The 24,231-nt window shown below is 41.5% G+C and overlaps 1 protein-coding gene across 1 annotated transcript in view; it reads left to right on the top strand.

Annotated features, from left to right (window-relative positions):
* DOCK3 (dedicator of cytokinesis 3) overlaps positions 1-24,231 on the top strand; it is a 283,802-nt gene that overhangs the window by 76,516 nt on the left and 183,055 nt on the right. Inside the window, exons 7-10 of the mRNA XM_044451471.1 lie at positions 7,230-7,314; positions 11,577-11,618; positions 18,446-18,600; positions 21,840-21,921. Coding sequence (XP_044307406.1) covers positions 7,230-7,314; positions 11,577-11,618; positions 18,446-18,600; positions 21,840-21,921 — 364 coding nt within the window. The remainder of the gene's footprint in view (positions 1-7,229; positions 7,315-11,576; positions 11,619-18,445; positions 18,601-21,839; positions 21,922-24,231) is intronic.

Below are 24,231 nucleotides of genomic sequence, written 5' to 3' on the forward strand. Positions count from 1 at the left end.
CCTCAAATCAGATGACCACTTCAGTGGAGAAATTCAACTAGTCCATTCCATTTCTGTCTGATCCATGCCCTCTGCTTTGCACCTATCCTTGTGTTGAACATGGAGACCCATTGTTTCTTATCCTTATGGGAGGCAGCATCCACATCTTGTCACATTTTCAGTCGTGTGTGGTATTAATCAAAACTTCAATTGCCAGGTGGGATAATGCACATCTGTCTAGTACCATTAATGCTCAGCATGGATACTATAGGGCAGAAGACTACTCTTAAAAAGCAGGTTAGTTTTTCCAGACACTTGTAAATGCCAAGTAAATTCTGATCGGAGCTAGAGAAATTCACATACCAGTATTTGCTTAGTGCATAACTGAGTTTTTGTTCCTCTCCATAATATTTGTAGCAATTGTATATATTGCCAGGCGATGAATTGAATGTGACAAGTAGATTAATAAAGATAACTAATATTTGTTCTAGTGAAACACGTAAGAGATCCATAACCCCACATGCTGTAATAAACTAATAAACACACAAGCACCTGTCCCTCCCTCCCTATATACAAACACACACACATAAATGCGCCAATAAGAAAGTATATTTTAAGATGCAGAGACTGACTGATACTTCAGTGAGCTATGCATTTTCTGAAAATGTTGCAATGACACTTCTGTTAAATCTTTCTGTTAGAGAAAAGAATTTTACTGTAAAATTAAGAGCTGAAAATTGTAGAAGCAGTTTCAGAGTAAACAGTTTTCAAGATTGAAAAGGCAACTTTCTTGGCATATTCATATGCCTGTGGAATGCTACATAATTTGAGATTGTATCTTTTCGCAGTTTGATGAAGTGCTGCTTTGTTGTCCCATAATCAGCGCATGAACGTTGTAGCTTAGATTGTGGTACAAAAGTAAAGAGATAAAGGCTATCATCCTAGGTTTTATTGTACTAAAATAGATTGAAATTCCTGATAAATATGTTAAAGCTCATAAAGAGAGAACCTTATGTAGAGGGATTTTCAATCAGAAAATGCTATTCTAATCTTCACCTTTATTTCTCTGAGAAAAAAAGAAATCTCTCCAAAACATGTATATATTTGCACATCTGTAGGGAATACGCTATTACCTGCTTGTGTTACCATCTGAATCATCTTTGAGCTGCCTTCATGTATATTTAGTATTGTGTAGTGTACTCCTTTGTAGTGCAACAAAGAATTTCGGGAAAAGGTCAGTCTGTGCTTTACAGACTACAGCAAAGCCTTTGACTATGTGGATCGTAAGAAGCTATGAATGATCCTGAAAGAAATTGGTGTGCCTCAGCACATCCTTGTCCTCCTGTGAAACCTGTATTGTGGACAAGAAGCTACTTTGAGGACAGAATATGGAGAAACAGAATGGTTTCCCATAAGCAAAGATGTCAGACATGGATGTATTTTATCTCCCTGTTTGTTCAGTCTGTACACAGAGCATATCATAAGGAAAGCTGGATTAGAATTAGAGGAAGGAGTGAAAACTGGTGGAAGAAACAACACTAATTTCAGATATGCAGATGATACTATACTGCTGGCGAAAAGCAGCAATGAACTGAAACTACTGAAAAAAGTGAAACAAGAAAGTGCAGAAGCAGGAATGCAGCTAAACCTCAAGAAAGCGAAAATCATGTCCACAGAAGAACTGCAGACCTCACTTTGGCTCAGTAAGTTCAAAGGGAGACTGTAGCCAAGAAATAAAAAAAAAGACTGAAACTTGGAGGGGCAGCAATGAAAAAACTAGAAAAGATCATCAGCTGTAAGGACATTTTACTGGAGACCAAGGTCAAGATAATCCATACTACTGTATTCCCGGGCACAATGTACGAGTGTGAAACCTGGACAGTGGAGAAAGCTGACAGAAAGAAAATTTGATATGTTTGAAACAGGGTGCTGGAGAAGAGCTTTGCCAATACCCTATACCGGGGTGGGCAATTAATTTTCCTATGGGGCCACATGAGAAACTTTGACAATTGTTAAGGGCTGGACCAATACACTTACAGCTCTGCTCAATATATATCTCTACAAAAACAGTAAATGAAACATTACAATGATACAATGAAAATGTGGAGCACAGAACAACACTATTTAATGAATATTCACAAAAACATTAACATTACATGAAAAGCAATAAATCCAATTCAATTTAGCAGATCCTTCAAAATAGAAGCAGTGCAGTTGTATTGCTTGCATCTATATTATGACGATATATATTTGCATTGACTTTTAATTTGCCAGTGACCTCATGCGGGCCAGTCAGGGTCAGCCATTGGGCCGGATGTGACCCGTGGGCCGTACAATGCCCAGATCTGCCCTATACTGACAGAAAGACAAGTGGGTACTAGATCATAGCAAGCTAGAGCTTTCCCTAGAAGCAAAAATTGATAAAACAGAGTCTGTTATATTTTGGACATATCATGAGAAGTCATGACTCATTGGAGAAGACAATCATGTTTGGGAAAATTGAAGTCAAGAGATGAACAGGAAGACCAAATCTGAGATGGATTGAATTCTTAAAGGAAACCACAGCCTCAAACTTGGAAGAACTGAACACAGTAGTCTTGGATGAGATATTTGAAGGTCTTTCATTCGTAGGGTCACCATAAGTCAGATACGACTTGACAGCACATAAAAACTGAATGTAGTTAGTTTTTCTGAACAAGTTAGGATTTTGTCTTGCAGAGCAACTTCTTATGATACCATTTGATAGTATATTAGAAGTAGATGGTTTTCAAGCTTTAGCAACTTGAGGTAAGGCAGGCTGTTCTATCCCTAAATCATCTAAATATGTGTGCCTGTCTTTTCACTGAAATATTGAAAGTAGGTTCTATATTTTACTAGCAATCTGGTAGTATGGCTGCTGAACAATAAATTCTTGCCTTGACATGACATACAGCTAGCTGTATGAACAAACAGTATAAAGGATTAAAAAGGATTCGTGAATGAGAATCAGTTGAGCTGAATATCTGTGATGTTAGGGGATATTAACTAAATTTAGCATATCAGATCAGGTTCAAAGTTAACTGTGACAAAGTGTAATCTTTGCAATCAGGATGAACATATTAACTGGAGAACATAATTTGCTTATTTAATAAACCATCTAGTTCTTGCTTCTATTGGTAACTCCAAAAATCTTTAAAGGTATGAGAAATATAACATGATTTTTATAGTGAGATGACAGTAATTTGTTTCTCTAAACTTAATATTACCTTATTGTAAAGCAGCCCATCCAAAAATTCATGGATCTGAAGTGACAAAAGTATATACCCCACTGCCACTGCCATTGCTTTTCTTTTCTGAATCTGTGCATGCATAAATTTGAACTGATGTGTCTGCATTAGGGAGCTGTGAGAAATTTGTTTTTGGAGTGGAAATGCAGTGAATTTTCTTCATTCGGTTCCCTGGATTCTAATTCACATTGGTGCTGAATTTGACATTAAGAAACACATTTATTTGCATAGTTATATGCTGCCTTTAAGTGCCAGAACAGCCTCCCTAGGCAGCTCCCAGAATTTTTTTTAAAAGAGTTTGTGTGTTGTACATAAATCTTGCTTAGACATGTGATTATGATTTTTCTAGTGCAACATCTTGAAAACAAGCCATTTAGGCTTGCACCATGCCATCCCACTACCCAATTTGTGGAATTTTAGTGGGGGTCTACATGATGTCTTCAGCTCATAAGGCTTTCAGATTTTCCCACAGCATCTTCAGTTTTTTCTTTTATGCATATTATCTGTTAAGAAGGGTAAGATGGAATAGCTGCAGAAGGCTTTTTCTTTAGTATTGTTAGGAGCCCTCTGACTAGAAGGACTCTAAGTATCAGAGACAATTCAGGCTCTTCTCTAGAACTCTTCCAGCCCTCAGTGATTTCCAGAGATGTTACTATTTCTGCATGGCTACTAGCAGTAGCAGAATCTTTTTCACTGTGCTGCCTCGAGTGACTGGCTGCATCTTCCACGTAGGTGTTTTTGCTAGTCATCCATGTGTGTCTGCACAGAGATTTACAAAAAAGTTGCCTACCTGTAACTGAAATTCCTCCAGAGGTCACTTGTGCAACCACATAAGGAATATTAAAGAGTACAAAAACTGCTCTGCTCTAAAATGAGTGAGTTGAGAGAGTATCACACTGTCAAAAAAGATTATGCTCTAGAAGGTTTTTAATAACACTGCGTAGGAGCAGCATCTCATCTATTTGGCCCCACAGATGACCATATAAAGAAGTTCAACTAAGTAACCTCTCCTTATGTGAGGATTTCTAACAGCACCTGTTCCCTTTTGAGCTTTTCTGCAGGAGACATTTATTTGCTTACTATTTCTTGTTCATTGTTGCTTGCAAGTAATCTACACTATGTTGTAATCCTCGTGGGCCTCTTCTGCTCTTTGTAGCCATATTAGCAGTGGGATTCAGATCAAAGCAAGCATGGTATTGTTTGTGAATGGTGTCAGGAAACCCTTGTGTATTTACACAATTCTGCTATACCACCTCAAGTTTGCATAATGAAACATATAGAAAGGAAGAGAAAGAAAATCCCCAGGGGAAAAACATTTGTAAAGGAACTAGTATTAGTCTTGCAAAGAATCTGAAAGCTGAAGTAGAAACCTTTGTAAAGAGCCAGGTTACATGCCTCATGTAGAAAAGCACTTTGTGAGAAAGAAGCATTTGGCAATTTGGTATATTTGTTCTAGTTGGTGTTCTGCAGTAAGCTCTGAAGTTAATACTTTTAAGAATGACATGCTTATATGTTACATTTTCTGAATATTATCTTAGAGGCCTTAAATCAGTTTTACAGTTCTTAACGCACAAATCATTTTCAGTGGCAAAGTAAGTATATGTAAATTGTAGGCTGAACAAAGGAAAATATATTATGCTTACTCCTCGTATGGATCAAGAGGGATTCCCAAGGGCTCTGGGGCATTTTCTGGTGGCTAAAGCTGGCACTCCTGTTGATGCCCTGGTTGATTTGTGGAATGGGGAAATGACCAGAGCAATCGACACGATCAGTCCTAAGCGTCCTCTTCCACCTAGCAGAGTCTGCTCGGCACCATGGTATACGTCTGAGTTGCAGGCAATGAAGCAGGCTGGGAGACGATTAGAGAGCAGGTGGAGGAAATCTCGGGATGAATCTGACCGAACACGCCTACATGCTCATTCGGCTATGTTGTGACAGTGAGGGCAGCGAAGAGGCAATTCTTCTCCGCTTCCATTGCTTCCTCACAGTGCCGTCCAGCAGAGCTTTTCCGAGTGATGCATGGCCTGTTACACTCTGGCCAGGAAAAAGATGTGGTGACACCATCGGCAGCCCACTGTGGTGACTTTGCCTAGCACTTCAAGGAAAAAAAATCGCTCAGATTCACCACAAACTGGATTCCACAGTTAATATGATTCCAGTATGGGAAGTGTCCAGAGTGCCATCTGGTCCATCATTATTGGATGAGTTTCAGTTGTTGTGGCCTGAGGATGTGGACAAGGAGCTTGGGATGGTATGCCATGACACCTGTTTGCTTGAACTTGTCCTTCTTGGCTACTTATGAAAGCCAATCACAGGACTGGCACCTGGGTCCAGGAAGTTATTAACACCTCATTGAGGGAGGGCTGGATCCCTGCCCCTTTAAAGGAGGTGGGGATCTGACCCATCCTTAAAAAGACGTCCCTGGACCCAGAGGTGGCTGCCAATTATAGACCAGTGGCCAACATCCCGTTTTTTGGGCAAGGTGTTGGAGCGGGTGATGGTGGGACAACTCCAAGCACTCTTGGATGAAATGCATTATCTGGACCCATTTCAGTCTGGCTTCAGACCCGGTTATGGTACTGAATCTGCCTTGGTCTCCCTGTATGATGACCTGTGCAGGGAGAGGGACAAGTGGAGTGCATCGCTGTTGGTTCTCGTGGACCTCCCAGCGGCTTTCGATACCAGCAACCATGGTATCCTTCTGGATAGGCTGAATGGGTTAGGAATAGGAGGCTATGCATGGTGGTGGTTCCGCTTCTGCCTGGCCGGCTGATTACAGAAGCGTCATTGCAGCTTTGCCATGGTGTACCGCAGGGCTCTATTTTGTTCCCCATGCTCTTTAACCTCTACATGAAACCACTGGGAGAGGTCATCAGCAGGTTTGGGCTGTGGAGTCATCAGTATGCTGATGATACCCAGCTCTACCTCTTGTTTACATCTACTCCTGGTGAGGCAGTGGCTGTACTGAACTGGTGCCTGGCCAAGGTAATGAGCTGGATGAGGGCCAATAAACTGAGCCTCAATCCAGATGAGACAGAGGGCCTGTTGGTGGGTGGTTTGGGTTTTCAGTTAAGTGATTTTGATCCTGCCCTGGATGGGGTTGCAGTACCTCTAAAGGACAGGGTCCGCAGCTTGGGAGTGCTCCTTGACCCAGAGCTGTCCTTGGAGACCTAGGTGACAGCAGTGGCGAGGAGCACCTTCCTCCAGCTTTGGCTAGTCCATCAGCTGCGTCCTTACCTGGACGAGCACTGCCTAGCAACGGTGACACATGCCCTGGTAATTTCCCAGTTGGATTACTGTAACATGCTCTACGTGGGACTGCCTTTGACAATGGTCCAGATACTTCAATTGGTACAAAATAGAGCTGCCAGATTGCTAACAGGGACTGGTCGTTATTCTCATATAATGCCGGTCCTCTACCAGCTCCACTGGCTTCCAGTTGAAGTCTGGGCCCAATTCAGGATGCTGGTATTAACCTATAAAGCCCTGAACAGCTTGGGACCAGGATACCTGAAGGAACGTCTCCTTCCTTATATTCCCTCACACCCCTTAGGATCTGCAGGAGAGGCCCTGCTCCGGGAACCCTCCTTGAAGGAGGTAAAGAGGATGTCTACTTGGAGTAGGGCCTTCTCTGCGGTGGCGCCCAGATTGTGGAATGCATTCCCCAGAGAGGTTCACCTGGCACCGAGCCTGTACTCTTTTTGGCACCAGGTGAAAACCTTTATTTAAACCTCAGTTTAAGAATTAGGGATTTTAGAAGTTAACAGTTGCTTTTTTAAAAATGTGATTTACTCAGTTTTAACTCTGACTTTTTTATTCTATTGATTGTATTTACTATTTATGTATTATTGTCAGTGGTATTATTGATTGTTTTTATTGTTGTTTATTTTAAGCTTGTAAGCCAACCTAAGACACTGCCATAAAGGATGGGATAGAAATGTTGTAGTAAATTATTAAAAATAAATATTTGCACTTTTTTCACAGGCATTTGGGCTTGGATCTTGTTCCACGAAAAGACTTTGAGGTGGTAGATTCAGATCAAATCAGTGTCTCTGATCTATACAAAATGGTAAGATTTTATAGGGAATTCTGTGGGAAATCTCAGTTCCAACTTCCTGAGATCCTATTCTGGCTCCACAGGGTCATCTGGGAGGCCCCTTCTGACTCGCTCTGTTTCTGTGTTTCTGGAAGGCCATGTTCCTCCTCCTGTCTTTACCCCATTTCTCCCTATTATCAATCACTTTTTTGTGCAATTGTTTCCCCCATTCTAAAAAAAGGTTGAAATGCCTCTTGTATGAACAGCCTGTCCTTAGTTACTAGCACTAAGAGTTTTAAGCTACATTATGTTGGTCTTTTTAAATATTTGGTCCTACCCCCTTTGCCCCACCACCTTTCTCTTTGGCCTCACCACTGTGGTGTTGGCTTAGAAAGTGTCTCCAAAACTGAATTTGACCCTTGGGCTTAAAGAGATTTCCTACTCTTGTAGTATGTAAAGAAAAGCTTGTTTTTATTATTTTATGCAAACTTTTATACTCTGCTTTTACCAAGACTGAGTCCAAAGCACGTACAGTAATCAAAGAATTTAAATCCCAACATAAAATGTATGAAAATTATGAAGTGCAATAGCAGAATTACTAAACAAAATGATGCCAAGAAAAAATTGACTAACATGGGGCATTATAGACATGTAATGAATGAATGAATGAAATAACCTCTTTAGACCAGCATTCTGTTCCCATAATGGATGACAAGGTATAAAAGTATCATTGAGGCTGGAAGAACCTTATAAACATACTGCTTTAGTACCTGGCAACCTGCTCTTTCATTCCTCCTACCCCCGTAGCTGGGGCAGAAGCCACCAAAAATGGAGAAGTAACATGCTTCATATTATTCTAATAGTCAGGATTTTTCCCTGATGTTTAGCTGGCATCTGGCTTTCTTAACTTGAGCCAGTTATTACATGTCCTGCACCCCAGGGTGATCAAGAACAGTTCCTGGCTCTTCTCTGTATGATAGCCTTTCAAGTACTTGAAAAGTACTATTGTGACTCCCCTCAAGCTTCTCTTCTTAAGGTTAAGAAGATTCTTTCAGTTTTTCCTCACAGGCCTTTGTTTCCATTCACCTTTTTTCCCTCCTCTGAATCTTTCCAGCTCGTCTGCATCTTTCTTAGACCATGGTGCCCAGAACTAAACAAAGTACTTCAGATGGTACCTCACCAGTGCTGAGTGGAGGGGAACTAGTTCACATGATTGAAATTGATATTTATATCAGTGCAGCCCAAAATAGCACCTGCCTTTTTTGCAGCCATATCATATTGTTGGCTTCTATTCAGTTTGTGATCTACAACAATTCCAAGATCCTTCTTGCTTGCTGTTTTGTTGGGCCAAGTATACTCCATCTTGTAACATTGCATTTGATTTCTTTTTCCTAGGTGCAAAATTTAGTGTGTGTACCTATTATTTAGCCAGCCTATCAAGATCACATTGAATCTTGTTTCTATTTTCCAGGGTATTAGCTATTCCACCCCATTGTGTGTCATCTGAAAATTTGATCAGCATTACCTGCACCTCATATAAGTCATTAAAAAAAAAAGTTGAAGAGCACTAGTCCCAGGGCTGAGTCCTGTGGTACCCCAGTCATTACCTGTTGTGTGCCTGCTGTGGGAGAAAAATCCCACATGCTGATGGGCATTTCCCATGTCTCCTATGCCTGGGAGATGGCCATGTCGTAGACTTTTGTTCTTAGTGCCTTCATCAAACAGACCTATAAGAACATAGCAGGTGGCCTAAGAGTGGACCTGTTGAGTAAGGTGCTGCAGGTGGTAGATTGCTCCAGTTCTGTAGATATGGAACCCCTGTTTGCCTTGGAATCCCCACCCCCTGCTTTCAACTCTGCCTGCTTCAGTTGGGAATGTAATCACGGACCTGATCACCCCCAGCACCTGCCCAAGACCATGAAGTTGGCAAAGAGGGTCAAAGTGGTAAAACCACTCCTGTCCAACCTAGAAAGATCAATCAATACCGATTATGTTGAAATCCAATCCTATGGTAATGAGACTGGAACTGGTCTCAACAACTTCACTATCAGAAGGAGAATTCCAAGATACATTGCTTCAGCCACAGAGAGGGACCTGATATTCAACACAGTCTATGGAGAAGCATCAACCCCAATTGTGATGCCTTTTCTGTCAACACTCCTGCGAGCAGTACCACAGTTCCCCTATACTCTTCACTAGTCAGACCTCATCTGGAATACTGTGTCCAGTTCTGGGCACCAAGATTTAAGAAAGATGCAGAAAGGGTTCGGAGGAAGGCAACAAAAATGATCCAGGTTTTGGAAACACTGCCCTATGAGGACAGACTGACAGAACTGGGCATGTTCAGCCTTGAGAAGAGAACACTGAGGGGAGACATGATAGCCTTCTACCTCAAAGGCTGTCACAAAAAGGAAGGTGAAGATCTCGTCTTGCTGATACCAGAGTGCAGGACACGGAACAATCAAGTCAAGCTGCGACAACCCAGATTCAGGCTAGATATCAGGAGAAGCTTCCTCACTGACAGAGTAATACAACAGTGGAACCAGCTGACTAGAGAGGTGGTGGGCTGTCCTATGCAAGAGGTAGTGGACTGTCCCATGCTAGAGACATTCAAAAAGAAACTGGACACCCATCTGAGTGGGATGGTGTAAATTAGTGTCCTGCAACAACGGGGGGTTGGACCCAGTGGCCTTCATGGCCCCTTCCAACTCTACTATTCTATGATTCTATGAATTGTGGAAAATCCTACCCTCCATAACTCTGATATCCAAATGACTTGATAATATTTACAGGGTGCAAGAAAAAATGTGGTATGATTCTCTTCTATCATATGCTATGGAACTCGATCATCCATGTTGTTTTGAATCAATAGCCTGAGTCATTTCCTTATTCCATATGGCAACTTGGGCATCAACAGGAGCACCAACCATATCAACTGGATATACCCCCGAAGCCCTTTGGAAGCCATCAGGATCCATCAGACTCCAGGGGTTGATCATTCTAATTGATCCCCCACCCTTGCAAAGTTGGAAAGGAGGCGACAGGCTAAAGTTAACCAGGCAGTGGCCCAACCATGACAAAAGGATAGATGTTAGTCCCTCCACATTGGAATTCCCATCCCCCTGTCCTGTTGAAAAGACCAGGTCCAGAGTGTGACCTTGCGTCAAGCCAATGACACGCTGAGACAGCCCCACAGTTGTCATGGCAGCCATGAGGTCCTCAGCTGCCCTGGATAAAGCAGCCTCGGCATGGAAGTTGAAATTCCCCAGGACTGACATCCTGGGGGTTCTCACAACCAGGTCCGAGACCACCTCTGTCAGCTGAGGCAGGGAGACTGATAAAGCGCAGCAGGGTGATCAGTACGTTAGCAGAAGCCATAATCTGTTGTGTGAACCCAACACACAGTGCAAACACTCCAGACCCTCTCCTGTCAGGAGAGGGAGCCTGGTAAGCGAAGGTGTATTTTTAAAAACTATCGCCAGCCTCCCTCACCATCCCTCCAGACAGTGTTTGCTTTGCACTGAGTAACTGGGGGCAGGGGCAGAGCTGAGTGAGAGGAACTCCACCTTCCACTCCCACCCAGGTCTCAGTGATACATACCAGGTCGGCTCTCTCATCTACAATGGATGAGGGAAGCTTTATTACAGACCAACCTGGCATTAAGCGGCAGCACCAGCAGACCAGAGGGAAGGCTGATACAGCTACCTTGTATCTGCGAGCTGGAGGAAGAGCTAGAAGAGGGGACAGGTACTAAGCACCTGTCCCCTCTTCTTGTATGCCAGCAAGCTCTGCCCCCATTGCAATAACACCCCCTACCCAGCACTACCATAATGGCTGCTCTCCCATCTCTCCCAAGTCCATGCCAAAGACCGAATGATAACCCTAAAAATAAACATAGCCTCCTACTACCCAGCACCACCCAGGTGTCGAATGGGCACCAAAAGGGCAGTGCCCTTTTGCGTCATGCTTCAGCGCCACCCAGTGAGCCGACCAGAGAAGAAGGCCCTGCACTGAGAGGGCCTGCCCCCCGGCAGCCAAATGAAATGCAGGGCCAACATGGAAGCCCCTCTGCTCTTCGCTGCCATCTTCCACTCAGCAGCTACAGGTGAGGAGGGCAGTCAGGTGAGGAGGGGGGTGCAGAGCCAGCTAATAGAAGCAGATCTTTAGTTTGAAAAATACACAGCTGTTGAAAACAGGGATAATAGACCTTTGAAAATAATGAAACTACTTCTTAGCTTTAAGAGAAAGACAAGCAAGTGTCTTTGTTGTCAAAACATTTTCTTTTATTTTCACAGCATTTATCTAGCAGGCATAGTGTACAACAGAGCACATCACAGGTAAGCAAAGTTTCACAATCCTAGTATCTTTTGTTACTTTGAAGTAATTCATAAAGTATACTGAAGAAATTATATGCATTCATGTCAAAACTATTTCTTCAGTTATTCCAGTGTAGAGATTTTGCTTTACATTTTTCTGCATCAACTATAGTCAAGGGCTTTGCCTTGTACTTACCACTTTATTCTGATAGCTGTATTGTAAAGGAGCTGATCTACTGATCTTACACATGAGTTTGCACAGATGAAATGGTTTGAAGTTGTGTATATTTCCTCTCGAAGTGGTGTTATAGAACGTGTAAAACATATGTTAGCAATTGGTCTGCCAGTACTAGCCAATACTGTTCATTATCCCCATTTTGCAGAATATTAGGCTTGTGGACTTTATTTTATTTTTTTTACCAGAAAATTAAAGTCAAATGGAACTAGGCTAGTGGCTCAGGGGGGTAGCTTAAATTATTTACTTCACCCTATGAATTACATTAAGTTTTATACAAAGCTGCGCTTGAATTACCAGGTGTTCTTGCAAATACAATACAAAACTGTATAACTGGCCAGCAGAGTTGCACAAAGAACTGGTTCATGTAATACTCTAATTTTTAGATGAGGAGCAGTGAAGCTGAGAGATAAGTAATCAGCAGAAGGACTGTCATTGCAGAGGTGTTTTTTTCCTTGCTTTTGTTACAGTTTTGGGTAACAGAAACTTTTGAAGATGTACTGCAAATCATATAGAGATGTTCTAGTAGATCCCAAGCCACCTTATGCACTAACATTCAGTTAGAATAAGGTTTGAGCCTAATGTGGCTTTGCGGTGAAACAAATCCCCAAATGAAATACCACTATTATTGCATGAAAGATATTGTTGCCCTCAGGCCTCCTTCCACTGAAAATTCAAGCAGAAACTTTGTACTTCAAGGACATGCATCCAGACACATCATTCTTTTAAACATTTAAAGCAACATTTTCATATGAAGTAAGACCTGATCGGTGCAGTAGACACTCATTTACTTATCAAAATGGAGTATTGTATTGGCCAAACATGCTTGAAACATATTTCAAACATAGTGTTCTGTTTTTTCAGAGTTCAGAAATATATTTTACAAAGTATTAGGCCAATTAAAAAATATTTGACTCTGGAGGTTACATCGCTTTTGATTCCTTGATATTGATGCTTTTCTCCCCAAGTTTCTTTCTTATGCATATGTGGCAAATGAAAATCACCTACCAGTGTTACTAAAACAGTCTTTTAGCTCAAAACTATGCCGCAATAGAGTGAAATAGATCCCAGAATATTTTATTTATTTATTTTTCATTTTTTTATATACTGTTCCCTCAGTACATTGCTTTCAGAAAGGTTCACAAGTATCCATCCTGTGTGAATTATAATAATGCAGCAAAACAACTTTCCTAGAGAGGTACAGTTTCCATTCTGGCCTGCTGATAGCTGTTGTTGTTGTTAGTCGCGAAGTCATCTCTGACCCATTGCGACCCCATGGACAACATTCCTCCAGACCTTCCTGTCCTCCACATCTCTCGGAGTCCCCTTAAGCATACACCAACTGCTTCAGTGACTCCCTCTAGCTACCTCATTCTGTGCTGTCCCCTTCTTCTTTTGCCCTCAATTGTTCCCAGCATCAGGCTCTTCTCCAGTGAGTCCTTCCTTCTCATTTGGTGGCCAAAGTATTTGAGTTTCATCTCCAGTATCTGACCGGTTTGATTGCCTTGCAGTCCAAGGAACTCGCAGGAGTCTTCTCTGGCACCACAATTCAAAGGCCTCAATACTTTGGCGCTCAGCCTTCCTTATGGTCAACTTTCACAGCCATACATTGCAACTGGGAAACCCATAGCCTTGACTATACGCACTTTTGTTGGCAGGGTGATGCTCTGCTTCTTAGTATGCTGTCTAGAATTGCCATAGTTTTCCTCCCCAGGAGCAAGCGTCTTTTAATTTCTTGGCTGCAGTCCCCATCTGCAGTGATCTTGGAGCTCAGGAAAATATAGCTAGATATCATAAAATTTAAACAGAGATAATTATCTTCGTAGGGCATGATCCCTTCAGCTAATAAAATAAAATAAAATAGTGAAATCCTATAAGGTGGCTGGAATTGTAGCCCTGAATGCAAAAAGTGCAGGAAAGTCAGCAGGATCCAGAACAGTAGCTAGCTTTCTGCCTGCAGCCTGTGTAAACATCAATATTTGTCTATGACTTCCTCTTCTGTCTTTCTTGGCACCTGCCACTTTTCTCAGATCTGGCTCTTTCTCACCAATCACCGAGTAGCCAGGTGGGGGTGAAAAGGGAGGAATATAATTGTGGCAGTATCTGGAGGACTTTGATGAGGAATGACTGTGTCTCATGCTACTCATAGGCAGCATGACACTGTTGATTAACGTAAGCACACTTTATGGGATGAGGAGGGTTGAAGTAATGTAGAATTGTGACTGTACCTTGAGGCTAATGAAGGGAAAGGAATAAAGGAGAAATGCAACACGGAGAGAGTAAGATTGAGTGAAACCTAAAAATAGGGGCAAAAGATTCCATTTGTTCTAAAATAACATTTCAGTTTGTTCCATAGGTGACCTTATAATTAGGATAATAGTAGTGATGATGATCATCAGAGTAATATCCTATTGTCTTAATGCATCTTCCGTAAGGATTATTATGGGATGTGAAACTTCTGGGCCACTTGAGATTCTAAGTTCTTCATCTTGGCCTCTGTGCATCACACATATGGGTGCTATACCTGCACAGTGCCACATTCTCTTCTCCTTGTGCTTTTTGGGCACACTGGAGGCAGCAGATGGTTTGGAAGCCACTGAAGTTGGCTTTGGCTTGTCCGAAGCATCAGTTGATAAAGAAGAAGGCCCTGCACTGAGAGGGTCTGCCCTGCAGCAGCAGCCAGAGTGGTGGGTACTTGAGAAATGATAACAAAGTGCTGTCACACAAGGCAGACACCTTGGTGATAGGCCAGGTGGCAGCAAGGCATTGGGGAACATGGTCCAGGAGAGAGGACAGCAAGTGTAGAGGCCACCAGTTAGCTCCCTGTCCACCAGCAACTCAGCCTTTGCTAGACGAACAGGGCAGTAGAAAATGGCAGCTGGAGTAACCACAGCCTTTCTTGCCTCCAAACTTACTGGCCAGAATGGGGAAACAGTAGAAAAACATTGTATCCAGCCTCATGCTTAATGAGAAGCAATATTGAAATGTGGAAATGCTAAAACAAATTCTTGGTTTTTCATGGTGATTCACAGTAAACAAACATGCCACGTTTCACCATCCTTCAGGTATTCACACATGTGTCAGTGATCTGAGGGGGTCTGAATGGATCTAGCCAGACTATGCTAGGTTGTTTACCATGTGGAAGTGTTTTGCTGAAATACAGAAAGAGAGAGAGGAGAGACCAGGTTCACACAATATAGCAACCCATCAAAGGTAGCCAATCATGGTGGCTTATCATGCTGTGCGAACCCAATGTGTTAATTTTCATGAACAAGCCACCCTGAGAACCCATGCTTGTTGTATGTTTTTGTACTGATGATGGATTGTTGTGTTGTCCAAATCTGGGTTACTGCAACTAGCTACCGAGCAGCTTGGCAAGAGTGGCCAAATCATCACCATCATCATCACTTCATCACCATCGCCATTACCATCATTATCATGCCACTCTTCCTGAGCTCACCAATGCTACCTGCAGCCTTCCTTGACAGAGATTGCCTCCCTCCACTGATTTCCAAGCAGCCTTTTGGAAAGCCTGTCCCTTCTTTATCACCTTTAGAAGAATGCACTTAGGTTTTACTGAAATGTGCTTGAAATTTTTAAATGACGGCGGTGGTGGTGGTGGTTGTCTTTTTCATTTTTCCAATATGTGTAATGTTGCTTGATCAATGCTGCAGCTGTCTGAGGGAGCACTAAAGTGGAGTAGATAAAATAAATTGACAAGACAAGGCTGCATATAGGCTAGTTTGGACACAATTGCAAAAGGACTGGAGTAGAAATAGTAAGAGGAAAGGAAGAATCCAGTAGTGTATTTGAAAAGCACTGAAAATGAGGAGGAAAGGCCAATGGAGAACATCCAGAGGAAACATCATCATCATCATTATAATAGTTATACCCCACTTTTATTTATCTTTCAAAGAGCTCAAGGTATTCTAAAATGTTTTTAAGAGTTAAACTGATTTTTCTCGGAGTCCTCTATCTTTTTAACACTTCTGCAAGTCTCCAGCTAGTCCAAAAGTGGAAGTTATTAACCTCCATCCATTTTGTGGTTCCTTTTCATAGTGGCTGCTGCTGCAGTAACCACACTTCAGTAGAAGTGCACAGATCTCCCTGGCAGTTTTTTAAACCTTAGAAAGCTGTTGCATGGGGCAGAGTGAATGGAAGCCAATGAGGAGGCAGAATTAATGCTTGTCTATACAGCTCATTTGCGCCATTCCATTCCTTCATCTTCTAAAAAAAACCCCAAACTGTTGATAATAGTTGGCACAATTTAAAGGCTGGACTGTAATGTACACAAATTGTAGTTTGAGAAGTAAATGGAGAGTTGCTTTGTGTACCTGCAGTAACTATTTCAAAAGGTAGCCTCAAAAAGTTGCAGGTGATTTAATAACTCCCATTTCTAAAGTAGCTCAAGATTCAGTAGAGTAAATGGAAGTATGGAAAGGGTGGAGGGCACTGAGAAGTGCCAATTCAGCATTTAAAAGTGAGAGAATCCCACTACTGTTAGTGCACTTACACTTTTAATTCTTTTTCCATTTTCAGCCTTGTGCTGTCCATTTCCTTATATGTAACATACTCCACTTCTGATCCCTGTTTGACAAGAACAACATACAAGGGTGCTATTCAGGCAGGATTACAAATAGTGACTGTGTTCACACATAATGACAAGCCATGCTGGAAACTGAAAAGGTATGGTTTGTCATTTTATGTAAATTCAGCATATATGGTGAAGCATGACATGTTTAGTTCCATGAATCTCCATGAAGAACCAACAGTTTTTTGTAAGATTTCCATGCTTCATCATTGTTTGTCTTTATGTATGAATCCAGTTACAATATTTCCTCACAGTTTCTGCATTTCTGCCATCAAGTTTGGTGGCAAGAGTGGCTGCAGGGGCAGCAGATGGTGTAGCCTCCATTTTTCTCTGTCCTGTTCTGCCTGGCATCCTAGCCACACTCTGATTGGTTGCCTTGAGCTGCTTTTTCTTCAATTGGCTGCCTTGTGCACTGCCTTTCCAATGCCTAGCTGCAGCTCTAGAATGTCAGTGGCAGCAGGGCATCATATGCCACGCCACCACTGGCAGGAACCAGGCAGGCAGCTATTCTTGGCACTACAGTCAGTCACTGCCCTTTGCTGGAGCAGCACCCTGAAATGGCTGTATATTTATTCTACTTGAGGAGCTAGTGCTCTCTTCTTGTGAAGATAACTTTACACAAGAGGAGCATTCTGGCTATGCACAGGCACCACTATCAGGGTGATCATCATTGTGGGCCAAGAATGGAGAGGCAGGTGAGGCAGACAGGAACAGTGCACCCTGGGATTGACTCTGAGCCACGTGGACTGATAGGATGCATGCTACCATTTCAAGGGAGGATGGAGAGGCATAGAAACCATGTAAGCATAGACACCATGTGAACAGAATGGAGCCGTGTGGCCAATAAGGTGGGCTAGAAATCTAATAAATGAATATGTAGTTAACGGCATGGCATTGGTTAGTGTTATGTCTGAACATAGCCATTGGAGAAACAGATCTGTGCACTTTTGAAAGAATGGCATTAAAGGAATAATGAATACATTTCCATACTCTTGAAGCACCAGAAGGAAAAAAAATGGTAAACCAAAAGGAGTAGTAGTCAGAACAGGAAGGAGACTGAGGCAATGAGTTAAAGTTTGGCTGCAAAAACACCTGTGACACATCTTGGTGCCAGCAAATGCACTGAGGGGAAAGTAGATGGGAAGGAGCCACACTGAGCCTGATGCTGCTTAACCAGTCCACCATGGCTTACAGGATGACATGAGATCCTGTCCAGAGAGAGAACAGGAGAGCAAGAGAGTTCCCTAGCACCTGTCACAGCCACCTCCATAGGTTTTCAGTGAGCTCAGTATGGTATTTATTCCTTAGCCACATAGCTGTGTTTGCATTCTGTTTTCTAATTTCATTCCACAATCAGGCATATATAGGAAGACACTGGTTTAGGTACAATATTGCTGTATGAACCAAACAAAATGTTTTACATACTGTTCCTAGTTATGAAAACCAATTAGACTACAACCTAAAGCAGGCAATAAAAATAGGGTTTTCAGAAAGAAATACATTGCACCAGTAAGGGGAAAAATCTGCCAGACCATTGGTCGTAGAGTTTCATTGACATGATATTGTCCTAACACATGTTGAACTATTCATTAAGTGTATTATATTACAGTATATAGCAAAAAAGACATTTAATGTGTTGAAGTGTGCTTTATTTTAATAGTGAACTTTGTTCATTTTTAATTCTGCCCAATACAGCAATGGTGCAAAATAGCTTGAGCTTCTGATAAGGAACATTAATCCTATCCAGGATTCCTGTGGAAGGATTTATCTATCAGGATTTTCTGATAGTTAAATGGATTTTGGTGGTATTTCAAGGAACACAAATTAAATCACAGTAGACATAAATTAAAAACAAAAACAAAACAGTTCCCAGGTATCTGTAATAGAGAGTCTGATATTCTTAACAGAAGGGAAAACAGCCTTAATTTTAATTTTATTATTAAATGTATAACTATGAAATATTTCTACAAAGTCCTTTGATTCCTTTTCCCAAATTTCCCAAAATTCCTTTTCCAAAATTAGGTAGATACAATACGCCCACGCCATGGAGAAACATGCCGTCTGCCAGTACCTCATCATTTCTTTCTCAGTCTAAAGAGTTTCACTTATAATACAATTGGAGAAGAGGCAGATGTTTTCTTCTTTTTGTATGATGTTCGAGAAGGCAAGCAGATCAGGTAAGACAAAAACATCCTATTATTTCCTTTTCAGGATATATAGATTACCAGTCCTTTGTTCAGAAATCTACTGGGATGCATAACAAAATTAACTTTAATGATGGAATTACGCTTCTAGTGAGATAGAGTTTAGAGTTATGCCTTGAGTTCAAGAAACTTGGTGGTTGGGGTGGACATCTTGATGAAAATGTTGGACCAGTGTCCAGCTGCTGTGAAAAAAGGCAGGGTCCATATTAGGCATAATTAAGAATTGAATACAGAATAGAACTGCCAAGATCATAGCCCTCTTATACAACTCTTTCATGCAGCCACACTTAGACTATTGTGTACAGTTCTGGTCACTGTACCTGAAAAAGAACATTATCAAGTTGGAAAAAGTACAGGGAAAGGCAACAAAAATGAGCAGGGGGATGGAAGTGTGGCATCTAGATTGAGAGAGGTATTACTGCTACGCTATACTATTCTGCTGTGCCTGCAACTGGAGTACTGTGTTCAGTTCTGGGCTCCACATTACAGGAAGGATATAGCCAGGTTGGAATCAGTGCAGTGTAAGGCCACAAGGAAGGTGGCTGGATTGCAGGGGAAGCCGCATGAGGCAGGACTGAGGGAACTGGGAGAAGAGGAGTCTCCGAGGGGATCTGTTGGCTACATATAGGTACATGAAAGGATGTCATGTGGAGGTGGGTCAAGATCTGTTCTCCCCTGTGGAGGAGGGCAGGTCATGTTCCAATGGAGCAAAGCTCAAGGAACCAAGGTTCAATTTGGATGCTAGGAAGAACTTTCTGACAGTTAGAACCCCAGGATATGGGATGGGCTTCCATGGGAGGTGTTTGAAGCCCCATCAGTGAGTGTGTTCAAGGATAGGCTGAACATGGACATGTCATGAGCAGAGCCGGCTGGAGCCAGGAGTCAGACTAGATGGCCTGGGAGACCCCTTCTGGCTTTCTGTGTTGCTGTGGAGGAGCTCCCCCATGAGGAGTGACTGTGACAAATGGAATGGTTTAGTTTAGAAAAAGGGCGAGTAAGGTGGAAACATGGAAGAAGTATTCAAAATTACGCATGAAGTGGCAAAAGTGGAGAGGGAAACATTTTTCTCCTTCTAGAATATTAGACCCTGGGGTCATCCCATGAAGCTGATTAGTGGAAGGTTTATGACAGAAGAAATGAATTCTTTCTTCACACAACATATAGTTCAACTATGGCAAACATTGCTGCAGGAAGTAGCACTGGCCACCAGTTTGGCTTTAAAAGAAGATAGGTGGCTTTAAAAGAAGACAGGAGAAATTCATGGAGGAGGAGGCTATTGGTAGCTACCAGCCTTGCTGGCTATGTACTACCTCCTTTAACAGAGGTGGCATGCCTGCATACACCAGTTGCTCAGGAGCTTGGGCAGAAGGAGGTCTTGCCCCCTCATTCTGTTTGAGAGATCCTGCGGACAGCTGGTTTGCCACTGTGTGAACAGAGTGCTGGGCTGGATAGACCACTGGTCTGAGCCAGTATGGCTTTACTTATGCTCTTATGAGTTTTAGGTAAAGAAAGGGAAATAATTACTTAGCTTCTCTGCTGAATCCACTTGTACTTATACTAGTAGCTGCTTCTTGGTGAGTTAATTATTACTTCAGCTCAGTTGGGTGATGGACTGCACTGAATTTGGGGTACCCTGTTCTACATTAAATATCCTTTCCCTCAGTGCATTTACTTCTACTAAAACTCCCTAGTTTCTTAACTAAAAGTAGAAGTATTGTTAGGTAAAATACTTTCTTGACCAGCCAGTTCTAGGTATGTATAAATATACAGAAAGACACATAATTAACTATGAAAAGCATAATTAACAATTGCTACAATGATGATGATAATAGAACAGACTATAACATTTATTTAATACTCAAAATCTCTTTTCAGGCATCTTCGTTTCCAGTACCTTAGCACTGCTTTACACTGTTTACATTAATACCCTCCAATACTGACCCTCCTTTGGAAAGAAAATCTTATACTTTTGAAAGCTGTGTCCCTGAAATGACTGCAGGCAACCAACAATAAGTTGTGTAAATGAAGTTAATCCCATTTCAAGAAGAGGTTCCCAAACATAATTGTTACATAAATTTCTAATGGCCAATTAGATAGTTTCTTAGAAGTTGTGAAACACTTTAATATGTAATAAGATTGTGAAGTTAACATCTTAATTTAGGCTTTGCATCCCTAATGGGAAATTGCTTACTATAAAACCTTTAACCTAATGCTTCCTAATCTCTAAAATATAATACCATAATAAAACAGAAAATTAAAATATTAAAATTTTGAAAAGAGAACAAAACTAGAGAAACCTGCAATAAAAATGGATCCCTGATATACACACACTGACTCACATCCGTGTGTGTGTGTGTGTGTGTAAGTAGGAAGACTAGAAAAAGTCTAAAAACCCAAAGAAAATAAATATCCTGGCTCCAGAAAGATGACAACATAAGCTTCAGGCAAGTGTCTCTGGAAAGGCATTCCACAACCAGAGTGTCACCACTGAAAGGGCTCTTACCTCATTTGGCAGTCGTCCCAAAGAAGGGCCTTTGAAGTTGACCCCTGGAAGATGCCAACTACATAACGGCAGAAGTACTGCAACACAGAACTTCCAGCACCACGGCCAGTCAGCTTATCCAGCGGGATATAATTAGTGACATTATCGAAGTCAGCTGAGAGGTCTAAGAGAAGTTACAGTCCTACCCCTCTTTCCTGTGGGCATTTTACCTATGGAACTTGCCCTTGACTGTTGGCATAAGGCAAGCTACCAATCTATATAACAGCAAAACATGTTTCCTAGGAATAGAGTAGATTCTTAAATCTATTCAAAGGTTTTAAAATGATAAGTAAACTTCCATGCTGAGTCCTTACTTGGCCTGTACAAACATTGGGGTTAGATAACCTCTGAGTTCTTTTCTATTCCTGTAGGTTCATAATTAGACTTTGATTATTAAATTCTATTTCTGATGATAATCAAAACACACTGTGTAATTTCAAATTAGAAACAAGTTATTGCAACAAGATATTCATTTTCACCATGTGTATCAAGCAGGTATAGAAGAGTATTGTTCAAAATGACCCATGAATTTATGTTTTTTTTCAGGTTAAGATGAATGAGGAACTTTCAATTAAGTTCCATAAATGTTTAGAAATCTTGACCAATCTGACTATTCTGAAAATAGGCACTGTGGGTAACTGCATGTATTTCTTATTTTTTGATTTTTCAGTGAAAGGTTTCTGGTAAGGTTAAACAAGAATGGGGGCCCCAGGAATCCAGAGAAGATTGATCGAATGTGTGCACTTTTCACAGTATGTTACACTTCTCAGTTTCCTTATCATCCACTAAGAATTATTTTGCAAACTGAGTTTGGGTTCATTTGTTACACAAAGCCATGGTTTGTGCTAACCATAGTTAAGACTTGATACCATAGTGTAAGTTGCAGGTACATAGCAGGCAAAATATGTGCATCACACATATGTGTGCTGTGCCCGTGTGGAGTCTCTCTTCAGGAAGAGAATATTTTGGCAGGACCTTTGACCTCACTGTCAGTATGTGACAGAGCTTTCCCATCCATTCCTGCATTTCTTCTTCAACTGCCGTGGAAGAAGTTCAGCTCACATCTCAAGCGAGTCTCTAGTTGAACTAAGCCTTCTCCCTGCTTTAATTTATTTCTCCCTTTTTATTTTTTTTTTATTTTTTGCTTTTATTTGTATTTTATTTCAATTTGCCTCCTTCTTTAGGTCATCAACCCTTCTTAGGCTGCATGGTCCAAAAGAGCCAAGGTTACAAAATCTTCGGGTTTCTCAAAATCTGAAAGCCATAAGATGCATTCCAAAGGACACCATTAGATTGATGTTCAAACCCATTTCATACTCAGATTGCTGGTCCCTCAGTATCAAGGCCAGAACCAACATCCATCAGTAACTGGTATCATCTCTTCCTTCATTTTCTTCAGCACTGAGCCATCTGGACAGATACTTCCCCAGTACCAATGGGACCAGCCTTTGGTGATCCCAAGTGTCCAGTTCAGCAAGAAAGCACTCAGATTGGAACAGAACTATCAATTATTGGTGTGGCACCATTCTCATTGCTATATCACATTTTGCAGAAAAGTTATACAGCATAGTCACACATCTTCCTCGTAATTTTGAATTATTTTGATGCAATTTTGACCTGAAGCTGTATCTTGGAAACTGGAGCCAATTAATACTCAAGACATAATTTCCCTTTATTAGTGACCCAATTCTGGTAAAATTTAGGTACTTTCATTTCCAAGGCTTTCTCCTTGTAGACCAGTGTTATCTGCCTGACAGCCTGGAGGGTTCTTCCCTAGCATTCTCTAATACTTCTTTCCCTTAGGATCTTTGTCCCATACTGGATGTGCCTTGGAAGGCTTCTACCAAGCAGTCTTATGAGGCAAAATGGAAATCCTTCTCATTTGCATCACAGACAGGATTCTCTCCATATCAATGTCCAGATTCTTCTCTTCCTTCACTCTCTTTATTAAAAGAGAGGTTAAAAGCTTCTTCTGTCTATGTCTACTTTACCATCATCTCAGCTTTTCATGTTAAAGTACAAGGTTCTTCAGCTTTCTCCCTCATTTTCTTGTCTATCCCTCCATGGTTTCCTTGAACATTGCTACTCCAGCTCATTCACTAAAAACCTAGCTATAATTTGTCAGTTTTTCTCCACACACTGATGATTAAACCATTCAAATCTATGAAGGTGATCAATATGAGTCTGTTATCCTAACAGGTTCTTTCCTAGTTGCAATTACATCTGCCCACTGTTCCAGTGAACTTGTTCTTCATCCAGATCCTTCATTTCATTTATTTCTTTATTCATTTAAAATGTTTCTGTACCATCCCATCACAGACATCTCAGGACAGTTTACAACACCATTTATAAAACAGCATAAAATTGAAATAAGAGTAGGAATAGCACAGCATCTGATGTTAAGTATAAAACCACCAATTAAAATTAGCTATTAAAATATTGGGAGAATAAAAAGGTTTTCACTTGGCACTGAAAGGAAAGAAGCATTGACGCCAGGCGAACCTCTCTGGGGAGCGTGTTCCACGGTCGGGGCACCACTGCAGAGAAGGCCCTCCTCTGGGTACTCACCCTCCTGATCTCTCTCAGGGACGGCTCCCAGAGGAGGCCTCTGACTCAGATCTCAAGGGGCGGGAGGGCACATAGGGGAGAAGGCACTCCTTCAGGTATCCAGGACCCAAGCTGTTTGGGGCTTCATAGGTCATAACTGGCACCTTAAATTGTGCCCGAACTTCAATTGGTAGCCAGTGTAAGTGATAGAGGACTGGCATTATATGTGAATATTTGCCAGTCCCCATTAGTATCCTGGCTACTCTATTTCATCCTAAAGTAGTCTCATATTTTAATATTAATACATTGCATTACCCACATCCATTTCTTCTCCTCCTACATCACTACAATTTGCTCTTCCCATGCTCAATGTTCACCAGTGTTCACTTTATCAAACACAAACCAAAAGATTCTTTCAGTCACAGAATTAGTTTATTTACTACAGCAGCAGCAGCAAGGGCCTCCCAGTCTCTTCTCAGATATTTGCATCATTAATGGTATAGACAATTTCTTTG

This window comes from Varanus komodoensis, unplaced genomic scaffold, assembly GCF_004798865.1.
Source record: "Varanus komodoensis strain SLA01 unplaced genomic scaffold, ASM479886v1 scaffold6_2, whole genome shotgun sequence".
NCBI lineage: Eukaryota > Metazoa > Chordata > Lepidosauria > Squamata > Varanidae > Varanus > Varanus komodoensis.